General features: G+C 38.9%; 1 protein-coding gene across 3 annotated transcripts in view; it reads left to right on the top strand.

The window, feature by feature from the left end:
* ecel1 (endothelin converting enzyme-like 1) overlaps positions 1-12,199 on the top strand; it is a 55,827-nt gene extending 43,628 nt beyond the window's left edge. For all 3 annotated transcript variants that reach the window (XM_086260717.1, XM_086260716.1, XM_086260715.1), the window contains 7 exons: positions 1,561-1,612; positions 4,703-4,770; positions 5,286-5,410; positions 6,553-6,618; positions 7,206-7,301; positions 10,358-10,434; positions 10,661-12,199. In XM_086260717.1, the coding sequence (XP_086116843.1) occupies positions 1,561-1,612; positions 4,703-4,770; positions 5,286-5,410; positions 6,553-6,618; positions 7,206-7,301; positions 10,358-10,434; positions 10,661-10,760 (584 nt within the window). In that variant the 3' untranslated portion in view covers positions 10,761-12,199. The remainder of the gene's footprint in view (positions 1-1,560; positions 1,613-4,702; positions 4,771-5,285; positions 5,411-6,552; positions 6,619-7,205; positions 7,302-10,357; positions 10,435-10,660) is intronic.
* Positions 12,200-12,648: the final 449 nt, after the last annotated feature.

The raw sequence follows: 12,648 nt of genomic DNA, 5'->3' as shown, positions 1-12,648 counted from the left end.
AGTATTGGTCAGATTTGCACACAGTGATCACCTGGTCATCACCCAAATTGTCCTCAATGCCAGGGACATATTTTCTCTTCTACAGGTGCTTTTTCATTTTCACAAGAATCAATACTCTTCATACAGTATTGGTCAGATTTTTGTAAAGTCAGATGAAGTAGTCCTGGATATGATTGTTTGCGAGCCTTTGACCACTCAGTGGATTAACGCTCTCTCCAGCCAATGACAACAACGCTTATCACTTTCTTTTTGTACTTTCAGGACCTTTAGAGAACACAGACAACATGACGCTTAACATCCTGTAAACAGCCTGTCAAACACAATCTGATACATCAAGATTTAAGGCTGGATTAAATTCAAAGATTGACAGCTCTAAAGGGCGCCAGGAGCTGCCATTTGAAATCTCTTTTGGACTTCTAGAGATGACAGTGTTTTTAACAAACTGAATGTTTTTTGAAGAGTGTATGAAAATGTGGAAAAGTTCAAGAGATTAGAGACTTTGGTGAATCCAGTTTATTTTCTGGTAGAGGCAACAACTTGCTTCTAATGAGACTGGTTTCTACATTGCTTCTGCGGGTTTGCTCAGATTTTACAGCTGTGGTCAGATGTTTACATGCATTCATCACAGGCATAAATATCCTGTGTCCTCTGTGGATTAGAGAAAATCCTAAATAAATGCAAACTTGTGCATCCAAATCTTGTTTTTTGAAGCCATCTGTGTTCTACAGTTAATAATGATTTTATGCAAACTTATTATCACAGCTGTACATTTGGGCAAATAGAGGTAATTTCTGTAACTGTCCTCTGCAGCAACTGTATTATTAGGTTCTAGATCAGGGCTGTCAAACTCACTTTACATCGTGAGCAACATCTACCTCACTTTGATCTTTAACGGGGCAGATCCATGAAATTGCCCTTTCTGTCAGCGTAAAGAAGTTTAACCACACACTTGGGCCCTGGGATATTTTAATGTAAGAACAAGAAAAAGGCACAAGTCTTTGGGTTTAAATTGTAGAAATAAAGGTGTAAAATTACAAAAAAATCAGATAATTATTGTACACAGTAATTGTTATTGAATTACAATAATAATTTTTTAATTCACAGAAAATATCTTGTTTGTTTTGTTTTATTTTTTTTTACTGTCGACACATTGTTAAAAATAGACATTTCAATAGCAAATTGTGAAAAAAGGAACTCTCAATTGTTCATTTTTTACTCAGTTACTTTAGTGTTGTATGAATGTTCACGGAGGACAAATCAGTATGAAAAGTTGTAAAACTTATGGACATGTATGACTGTCGAGGAAGCTGTTGAGAGTGGCAAATTAGAGTTTCTGCTGTTCTAGATAGTTCTGTGTATTGACATATTTATATTAATACCCTGGGCATGGCAGGTATAAAGGTTCAGTGTTTTCCATTTCCTTCAAACAGTTTTTCTTTCTAAACGAGTCTCTATTCTATCAAGTGGCTAATTAGCACATTTTAGGGTTTAGCTTTTGGTTTTAGCATATCAGAATTTTAAATGACTGCCTTCGTGTTGCTTTTTTTTTATCTCTTACAGTCTTTCCTGCTGGAATCCTTCAACCCACTCTTTACAACCCAGAGTTTCCACAGTAAGTAGCTCTCTTATGCTTTCTGCCTTTTCCCTGCTGCTGTCTGCAGGGAGCCAACAACATCCCCACGGCCACAACAAGGTCATTGAAGCCTGCGTTACTCCGGGAAGCCTCTGCTTCCCCTCCAGTCCCACCACACCTGATTAAACCAATTTAACTACCCACCAAGAGCTCAATTACTGAACAAGGTCCCGCTAATGGAACAGGTGTCATTTAGAGGTCACCTAAATTTGAGCCCATTGAGTAATATGATGGTGCATGAAAGCAGACAGCCTCCCCGTCTCTCTCTATAAGTCCTTTTTTCTCAGTTGTTTTTAAAATTATGAAGTTGCATTTTTCTTAAAGGATCAGGCAGTTTTGTATGTTTTAGACAGTTAAAAATTAATACTGTATATTTAATGATTTTCGGCTTTTCAAATGTATCTTGCTGCAGATAGTTTATCAGAACATACCAAGAGTTCATGGAATACCTCACTTCCTTTCGAGCCACCACTTTTTTTCTACTCTACTGTAGGATAATCTATTTAAAGCTTTAGTCACACAGATGTTAACAGATCGTTCGAAACATAATGAGTTGTTATGGCCACAAGGTAAAGCAGGTTTTCGTGATTTATAGCAGAAATGTTAAGCTTTATTTCCCGTGTACCCTTATACTGTGACACATACTTTTGACCATGCAGGGAATCAAGAAAATCCAAAATAAATTCAGATTTGGTTTCGAAGTTTTATTTTTTGAAGTCACTAAATATGTGTGCTGCATAATAATCATTCCACCTCCACCAAAGAGATCAAAGAAATCATTAAAATCCCCAAATTACATTGATGTCCATGATGAATTTAAACATGTGACCACAACTGTTCTGACCACAACTCTGCGCATATTAAACATGGCCAAAGTATGAAAAAGTAATGTGTGTTTAGGCGTCATACTGCTCTAAATAGTAAGTTTTCGCCCTTTCTTCTATTCTTGGCTCTGTATGATGTCAGACAAAGCAGCTATCATTGACTGTGGTCAGACACACAACTCCTTCTATGAGCATTTAAGCCCCAGCCACCTCCTGGTCTGTCTTTTGTTCAGCCAATCAGAAGAAAATCTATTTTAAAGTTGGAGACACTACAATAGCTTATTACAGTCAGTGGATGGTGTAAAGGCCTGTGGCGGTTTTGAGACAAACAGGAATTACTTTGAACTGCTATTTTAAGCTATTTTACAGACCAAGAATAAAAGCTGAAATGAACATAACAGAATCTAAGTTTGATTTGTTTGGATTAACTAACCAATTAGAAAAAGTTTTGGAATTAAAGAAATATAATTGTTCACGGTGGTGGCAAAGCAGTCAAAAGTAAGCTTTAACTCTCCACAAGTAGTTTTTCATACAGTACTCATGTGAATTAGAACTAAACTATTGCCTGGAAGGAGGGAAATCAATCCAGAGAGTTTCAGTGTGGTCATAAAGAAAGCATTGCAGTGCGGCACTGAGGCAAGAGTGGGTAAACAGCTATTTTTCCACTCAACACTCAACTCTCTTTGTTAACCAAAGCAGCAACTCACTGCCGCCACTACTGAGCAGCATTTCGAGCAGATACATACAATACAGTCCAAGTAGCTACACCTGCTGCATTCATACAGCTCCTCTGAATAAACACACACACACACTCACAAATATGGGCTAATTGGACCTAACGGTTGGTGTGCCCAACATTAGCTAACATTTCTATGTCTTCATTAGGGGTGATCACTACTACTTCCACTACCTGCTCCCATGCATGCTAATCAATATTAATTAATGATTGTAGGAGAGCGAGCGTGTGAGTGTGTGTGCACGTGTCGCCGTGAAGTTATTACTGCAGTAGCCCTAACCTCCCATAAACTCTCCCTATTTCTCTCACACACACACTTACACACACACACACACCGCTCTCCACTATCACGTCAAGTATAATGAAGCTTCAATCAGCCAGTTAGTTTAGCGAGGGAGTTGAGCCCAGTGTGAGGCAGCGTATCGACTAGCTGTCAGAAAGTCATTTTCAGATGTAGCCATGTGAATAGCCCCGAGTCTGCCCTCTCATCGCTCTCCATTTCTGCATGTGCTGCAAAGACACCTCACCCCAGCCAAGGGTGAGGGTGAAGGAGAGGTGAAGCGACCTGCTGCCTTCACAGTGCAGCTAAAGGTCCCAGCGCTTATTGTTTCCTCACGTCAAGCTAAAATTTGATGTTTTCTAATCAATTGAGCAAGGCAAATGTGATAGATAGCAATCTGAACCAAATTAGATAGAGCAGATTTCCTAAGGAGGACAAGGGAACAGAGAGAAAGGGCTAAATAGCTGACTTTAATGAGACTTTAAATCAATCAAAAGGCACAAAGCCTTGTTCTAAAGTCGCGGGAATGTACATACTGTCCAGACTTTGGACATCTGTAATACCAAGTTCAAACTAGAACATTTTCACCTGAACAGATTTCCAGTTGCACGGAGTTCCATGGGTTGTAAATAAATGGATACAGTGGCACAACCCAGCCTTGGTGCCTGTAGTCTAGAAAGGTTTCTCTAGTGACTGAGCTAAGCGGGAACATGGGGTCAGGGCCAGTGAGCAGTGGACTGCACAACCCAACTGTGTCAAATTCAATTTCCAAATGATACAAAATGGTTATAGCATAACAGTAACACTAGTACTTGACCATTAACATATCCAGTCTCCCCCCCCCCCCCCCCCCCCCCCCAAGATTTAGTTTCCAGTAGCTTCACACTAAGCTAGGTTTTTCAGGTTTACCACTTATTTAAAAAACAGATATAAAACTACCATCTTCAGCCAAAACAGTATACTTTCCAAAGGACCCACCAACTTTGGTGAGCACCGTTCTCACAATTCAGCTGGAGAACAATAGTGACTACAAAAACAGTGGATGAAGTCAGCAAAATGACAGCAAATCTTAAGTTTTCTACCATTTATCAGTTTGGATTGTGTTCAGTTGCAAACAGTCCGATAAAGAATGTTTATACATATACAGTGTACAGTGTAATATCCAGGGAGCTGTCAATATCAAGAAAGTTTGAGTTTGTGTAAGGTTCATCTTTCTCCTTCCAACTCAGGTCTCTGAATTATGGAGGAATAGGAGCAATTATCGGTCATGAGCTGACACATGGATACGATGACTGGGGTAAGAATCACAAACCTTTCACCCATTACCCACTGCAATAAGATCTGAACATCTATAGTTTTTTTCCCCATTTGTGTTACCATCATTGCATTGATAAGTTCAGTTTACTGAAAAAGGTTCTGTAATTTATTTTTATATATATAATTTATTACATTTCTATTGGGCAGATGTGCAGCAAAGACTATTTTGAGGCACAATCTTTAACTTTGGTTTCCAGTCAAATGCGCTGCCCTGTGAGATCCACAGAAAAAAAAAGCAAAGCTCCTCTTCCAGATTGTCCACCATCAATTGTAAAAGTACAAATGTAATTTGGCAGGACCGTTTGTTCTGTTGGCTCATGAACAGGATACATCAACCACTATCAACTCCACATCTTTCAGTGTTTTGCCACTAATGGCTTGGGCATGCTGGGCAGATCTTTGGACTGTGAAGGAAAGTTGCAGGTTGTGTTGTCTTCATGCTAACACTCGCCCTTTTGCCCCTCATCTTAGTGATGCAATGGTTCATGTCCCTAGGGGGCCAGTACGACCGCCATGGTAACCTCAAACAGTGGTGGACCGAAGAGTCCTACAAAAAGTTCCAGAAGAAGGCCGAATGTATTGTCAAGCTCTACGATAACTTCACTGTTTATAGTCAGAGGGTGGGCTTTCACACACACACTTTTCGAGTCGCTACTTGTGCATACAATTTTTACAGTAGTACGACATATGTGTTTTTGATTTTAGGTTTATATAGAAAGTTAGTGTCCTTCTGTGATTTGATGCACCTTGATTTGTTAACTCTGATCAATGCTACTTTTGTTGTCTGAGCAGAGCTATGATTACTGTATCTAAAGAAGTGCTCTGCCAATTTTAGAGACAGTATGAATCTGTAACTGACCTAAGTCAGGTCTAAGAAAATAATCTAGAGCCAGTGTATAAGGATTTACAAGTTTTGAATAAAAAAACATCACTAACTATTGAAATGGTAGCAAGACAGTTGACATAAGATTAATGATATCTCAGATGTCAAAAAGTCAAAAACTTGGTTTCTGCTACTTCACTTTTGACCATTTTATTTTTAATCCATGTCTCTCCAGCCTATCAGCTTTAAAGAATACGAACTTTAATGGTCTCGTAACATGTTACTAGGTATATTGCCTTGTGAAACACCTAATATTAATAGCACTTTATTTATGTACTTTTTTCAAATGTAAAGAATCAGACTGACATTTTGAAAACTGCATTTATCCATTTTAACGCGAAGAGTTAAAGATTGATACCACTTTAACATCTGTAATTTAAATATGAAGTTTGGCCTAGCGGATGATTAGCTTACAGTATGTGGCTTAGTTCAAGCTAAGCAAAGGGAAAGAACTGGGTTCATGACTCTCCACACATGTAGGCCACGTAGGAACCAAACAATTATAAAATAACCAAATTAGTGCTCTTTAGAGCTCCTGCATGGGTATTTTTTTTAGTTAGGGATAGCATGACGCTAGCTGCTACCCCACCTTTTTCCAGACATTTGGCTAAGCTTAGCTCAGTTTCCTGGGTTCCTGGAGCCTATAGATACATGCAAAGATATGACAGATAAGATTTATTTTTAATCTCAAGTGATGTAATTGGAACAAAAAATTTACTTCCTAAAAGCAAATATGTTTCTGTGAAATGGTACAAGCTGTAAAAACAAAACCAAAAAAATAAAAAAAAAATACAAAACTGTATTTCTACAGCTGAATAACTGCATCCCTTATGTACATGACATACTGTAAAGTGTTTTACGACTTACCTTTGTGTGTAGGTGAACGGCCGTCTGACACTGGGAGAAAACATAGCAGATATGGGAGGGCTGAAACTGTCATACTATGTAAGTTCCGACTGATACGATCATTCTTCAAATTTGGTCACTGTGTGGCTCCGAGAAATCTAGAAATTAGAATTCACTCTTTTAGTAGGCAACCCATGAGTCTCTGCTCTGTCTCAAAATCCGCCTCTCTTTATTCTTCATAACCACTGTGCTTTGTTTGCATTAAAATAAAGAGCAGAAGTGCCCCTGAATCACGATAAAAGACAAACAATTTGATTTGAATTCCTTTTTACTTGAATACTTGCATGTGTGTTTTCTCAGATAGTGGAAAATCCAGGGTGCGGCATAATTAATTTTCATTTTGAGCAGCCCACATTGAAATAAGGAGTGTTTTGTGCACACAGATACAAAAGTTAAAAGGAAGCACATGAAGGCTTTTAAAATAAGTAAATGGTGATACTGAATGCACCAGTAGGGTCATAATTCCTGTTAGTTGAGTCAGCTGGTTAGACTGATGGAAGTAAACATAATGACTGTTTTATTAGAGGTCCTGTTTGGTTTTGGTTCATATTTAAACTTAAAAATATATACTGTTTAAGACACAAGTTGAGCAGCTACCATCACACTCTCCTTCTCTCTCTGCCCAGGCATATCAGAAGTGGGTGAGGGAACATGGTCCAGAGAGACCCCTGCCTGGCCTCAAATACACCCATGAACAGCTGCTCTTTATTGCCTTTGCACAGGTACACCAAAGTCCTCTCCACAGAATTCACACCAGCGTATTTCATTACATTTACATATTAAATCCTTCCGCTGCCCTCCTCAGCTGGAGCTGCAGATCACAGAGGGCAGGTAGGAGCTAATGCTTCTAACATTAGCTGATGGCAGCATTAACTTTTGGAGGGATCCAAAACAGCAAAAGTGTTGACGACAGTACAGTGTCTCTGAGCGCCATACCACCCATGTTCCTCGTAACTGTTATGACTCATCGTTGAAATTCATGGATTAATGTAACAGAGGCAAAATCTAGACACGCTTAATAACGCAACATGCAGTGTTTTAGGACATTTTTCAAAAGCTCTTGCCACAGGGAAGTGATTTGAAAGTCGTGTTATGGGTTTAGATTTGTTTGAAATGTCGTGTGTGTGTGTGTGTGTCTGTGTGTGTCTGTGTGTGTGTCTGGAGTGAATAACAGGCATAATTTTTCGCCTGAGGCAATTCAACCACCTCAACCAAAATGAATGTGGTCAAGTTTTTGAATCTGCACAGCAGGCCAACAAACAAGCTTTTTCACTTATCAAAGAACTTGTAGCAAATATCAGGCTGCATATAATGTATTTTTAAGGGTTGCTTCTACTTTTTGGTAAACAAAATGACAAAATTATGTTTGTTTCACTCAAAGTGATGTCCTTAAATTGAGTTGCTTAAAAAATTGGATTTGTTTAATTTCATGTGTGTTTAAATAGGACATATAGACCTCACCTCTATACTATCCAGTATTGTCTGATCAGTTCAAATTTTGGCAAGGATTCATTTTATTACCAGTTCTTTGCCAGAAATTGTTAATATTTGACATTACAATATGCTGCCAGATCCCTATAGTAAGTAAAGGATGAATGTAGAACTTCAGTAACCTATTTCATTTAAAGTAAGTATTATAAAATTAACTTGAATTATTGAAAGTTGCTTAGCAGGGTAACGATTCCTCAAGAATCCCACAGGGCCAAATATTTAAAAACATTTCCATGACTATATATTCATTGTATACATTTACGTTTGTATGCATTGCAAAAGCATGAAGATTTGTTAATTTGGGATTCTAAATTGCGATAGGTCTAGTGATGAGTGTTAATCTTTTGTCTGTTTAGCTGTGTTGTCTAACACATGGACTGGCAAGTTGCTCAGGATAGACTAGAGGAAGAAGAGAAGTATTTATGCAGTCGAGCTGGAACTGACTTTAACCACAATGGATACAGCTGAGACATTTAATTTAGAGTTCATAACTTGACACGGAGCTCTGGGTAATTTTACCTCATCTGGGTATTTTAATAAAACTGTCTAAGATGCAATGCTCCCTCTAATTTTTCATGTGTCTGAGTGAACACACAAACTCCCTGAGCGGTCCCTTGGACCACTGTGAGCAACATTAGACGTGTGCACTGTGGTCACGCCAGCATCGAATCCATCCAAGTTACATCGTTTATTAAAATAATCAAATTACAGCATTTATGTTAGACTACTTTTAATTAACTGCTTTAGCCCACTTACAATGAAAATTGAAAAAAAATCCTGTTCATGACCTGTGTAGTATGTTAACACTATTGGAAGTAAAATTAACTTGAACTCCAAATTTGAAAACACAACTTTCTTTCTTTTTTCTTTTTTTTTTATAAAGCTCTGACTTGTATTATGAGTATGAGTCTGTGGTCTGGGAGAGAGTCCTGTAACTCTGTCTGCAAAATACATTATATAATGACCAATGTTGTGCAATTACTTATATATTTACTTCTTCAAAAAAGTAACTGAGTTATGCTAACAACAAAAAAGTAACTGCTTTATGCTAACAACAAAGTATTTTGCAGCTGTTTACCTAAAAATGCAGCCAAGGCGTTTTCTTTTTTGTTTGTTTTTTAAATAAACATTTCAAACTATTTACAGAACAACCAGGTGTTCTGCATCAAATTTGATGCCACACAAATCATTTGTGCCACTCCAAAAATAATTTCTGTCCACTATGAGATAAAGGAGAACATCACAAGCCTGATACCTGCAGGCCTGACAACAGGAGATGTATCACTGCTGTAGCACCTGTAACATTCATTGTTCTGACACACACAACAAAACTATTGACTACACTGCACACTAACTACACAAGATTTGCGCTAAACATCACAAATCCCTCACATCTCAAAACACCACCGTCACTCCTAAAACTTCCCCCTTTCCTAAACAGCTAAATGCCATGTTGCCATATAATTTTTTGATTGGTCGACATGGTACTTTTTTCGACGAATAGGAAAGGGTGGGGTTTTTTGGTTTTGTTAACATAACTCTGGTTTTACGTATAAAGTCCACACTTTTTCTGTCAATTGTTCCGTCTGTCCTGTTCACATCTCCAATGGTTGTACACGCTGTCGTTAACGTGGCTTCGCTCCACATCAGCCACGCCGCTTTGCTAGCTAAAACACCGGCACATAAAGACGCTGTCATAGCCTGTCAGCCCGTTAGCTGCGTATATACGAATGTGAATCGCATTATTGGCTGGACTATGGGATAAGGTGGCATCGTTCTAATCCCATATGGGAGCAGCCAGTCACTTAATGACTAACACTGCAAAACAGAATTGTTAAAGTTTTAATTTTAATTTCATTTCAGGTTAGATTTTTTTTTTGAGCGCAACACAGATTTTCTGTGCGCAGAGACCGTGCCAGCAGTGCACAGTTGCGCGCGCAGCTTAGAGGGAACATTGCTCAGATGTGTTGAAGGGAATTATTCTCGTAAAACTGCTAACAGCTCCAATTAACTACAGGGAGCTCCAGCTGCTTTTTATAAGGGCTCCTGAAAAGATCAGGAAGTAGACGTTCATCTGAAAAGTACCTGCTTTAGCTCTTAAAACAAAAAGCACTGCACTTCCCTCTGAAACGTTTTGTGGTAGAAGTATTTAGTATTTTTTTAAAAAAAGAAATAATAGGTAACTCAAAATAGTATTTAATGCAAGTCACTTCCTCAAATGGGAGAAAGAGAATATATTCAGCACAGGCTGTCCCACTTCAACTAAAGTGCAGTGTTCTCTTTTCAGAATTGGTGTATGAAGAGAAGATCTCAGTCCATCTACTTGCAACTGCTAACTGACAAACATGCACCAGAGCACTACAGGTACTGTGAAACACACCTGGATGCTGGCCACTGACATACCAGAGGGAGAGATGGGGAATGTTGGTGTGGGTAATGTGGGTACGATGCAGTGCAGCTCAACTTGCCAGTTTGAACTACCTCAGAATAGGCACAATGAGGCTGGTTACATTACCTTTCTTAAGCTTTTCTTCATTTTTTTTATTCTCTGCATCACTACTAGCGCTTCCTGTGTTTCCTCCTTCTGTAGAGTGATCGGCAGCGTCTCTCAGTTTGATGAGTTTGCCCGTGTTTTCCACTGTCCGAAGAGTTCCCCGATGAATCCCACACACAAATGCTCCGTTTGGTGACCTCTCCATCTGGCATGGGATGACCTTCATGTTTAAACTCCAATCCAAACACCCACTCCCCTCCTACATCACCAGATCCAAAAGGATGGTACAGCGTTCAGCCCTTTCATGACTATGAAAGACACAGGAAGGAAATATATATTTTCAACATTATCATCATATATGTTGAGTTCTTATATTGATTGTCCATTAATAACTGTACTAATCGAACAAAGCATGGGTCACGTGACCATTTATTGTGTATGTGCGTGTGTGTGTGTGTGAGTGTGCGTGTGAGTGTGTGTATTATATGATTATGTATGTATACACTGTATCATTTGATTACATATATTTTTCTATGTTTACATTTATTTTCAAATCATCTATTTTTGTATTTAGCTCACACACAAAGATCTCCCAGTTATTAGATTTTTAATCAAGCAACATGTTTTCTCACTTGTTTCTCTCCTTTGTAGCATCAACTAGAAAAATTAATGCTCAGTGAAGATTAAAAATTCACAACTCATGTGATTTCAGTCCAGAATGTAAACTGACCGATTTACAAGAAAGCTGAGATGAGTAGCATCCTCGTGCCTGTCAGATCATCAGTGTTCTCTCTGTTTGGTATTGGATTTGTGTCATACTGCTGCACTCTTGTGGCTGCAGAGAGCAATGGTCAGTGTTCAATCGTCATGACTGTATCGTCTGGCATGCATTGGTCTCTTGTTATTGTGAGCGTTTGTAACGTTTTTTAAATTTGTTGATTTTTTTTTCTTTTTAAAAAAAAACCACACAAAAAGAAGAAAGTAGACTCGTGTTTTTCTCAGGATGTGTAGCAAAGTGAAACGCCAAATGGATCTCTCCATTCAGCCTACATCTCAAAGGAGCCAGTATATCAATCAGTCAAACATCAGACAAAAGAAAAAAAAGATTGAGTTCCCTCACCAGAATTGAAAGCACATGGAACAACATGAGCTCTTTCTTTTCTCCTGGAGAACTTCTGCTATTGGACACTTCACATTTCCCATGTTTCCTCATGAACTCTGAGCAATTTCACACAACCTGGGACTCATCATACATTCACAGTAACTGAATGTATGATGAGTACATATAACGCAAGCCAACATACTGTACATTAAAGTGCAGCAATGATAGATGAAGAATCGTGCGTTTGTACAGTGTTACTTTAAAAAAACAACAAAAAAAACTTTTTGTATAAGGAATCTGTTGGTACAAAAAATTGAGACTTTTTGTACAGTAGAGGATTAAATAAGATGTTATGGGTGTACAGTTTGTTTTGAAGAGAGTGCATGTTTCCATACTGATCGACATTCTAACTCTGATCTATAAACATGGAGGACATCGCCCACACACTTCTGACTCTACAGCTGCTAGTTCACACGTGGCTGCTGTCTCTTCCTCTCTGTTGGTTGCTGTTTAATGTCTGAATAAACACAAAGGATCGGTGTGAGGCTGTCTGTGTGGGTCTGTGTGTGTGAGAGAGAAACATTACTCCTCTGTGTGTCAGGCTTTAGCACTGTGAGTGTGTTTACCTTGCGGGCTTGTGTCCTCCTAAGATGAGAGCCAGCTCGCTTGGCCTCCCAGCACTGGCTAGTAGAAGTCCACCTCTGCCACTCTGCCTGCTGTTTGATTAGAACCTGCACAGCCTGGCTGGATTTATGGAAGCATGTGCACAGCAGAGGATAAACAAGCTGAGCAAACCACAAGGCTGTTTCAAGTGAGGAGGTTATCAGAGAAACCTGTGTTTCAATCAGTCTGGTACACTCAAATACCCAGTGCTCTTTCCAGAGTTCCTCCTTTAAGATTTCTCTTTACTGCTGCACTGTAAACAAGAAACTGTGTGCAGCATGGGCTCCACTTTTCGTGCATTTAAGATGTGTGCCCATAA

This window comes from Aulonocara sp. 'chitande type north' Nkhata Bay, linkage group LG14 (assembly GCF_057382095.1).
Source record: "Aulonocara sp. 'chitande type north' Nkhata Bay isolate Kocher_YH1m ecotype deep benthic linkage group LG14, A_spYH_male_GT1.1, whole genome shotgun sequence".
NCBI lineage: Eukaryota > Metazoa > Chordata > Actinopteri > Cichliformes > Cichlidae > Aulonocara > Aulonocara sp. 'chitande type north' Nkhata Bay.
Note: the sequence above shows the minus strand (reverse complement) of the source record. Positions and strands in the feature narration are given on the sequence as shown.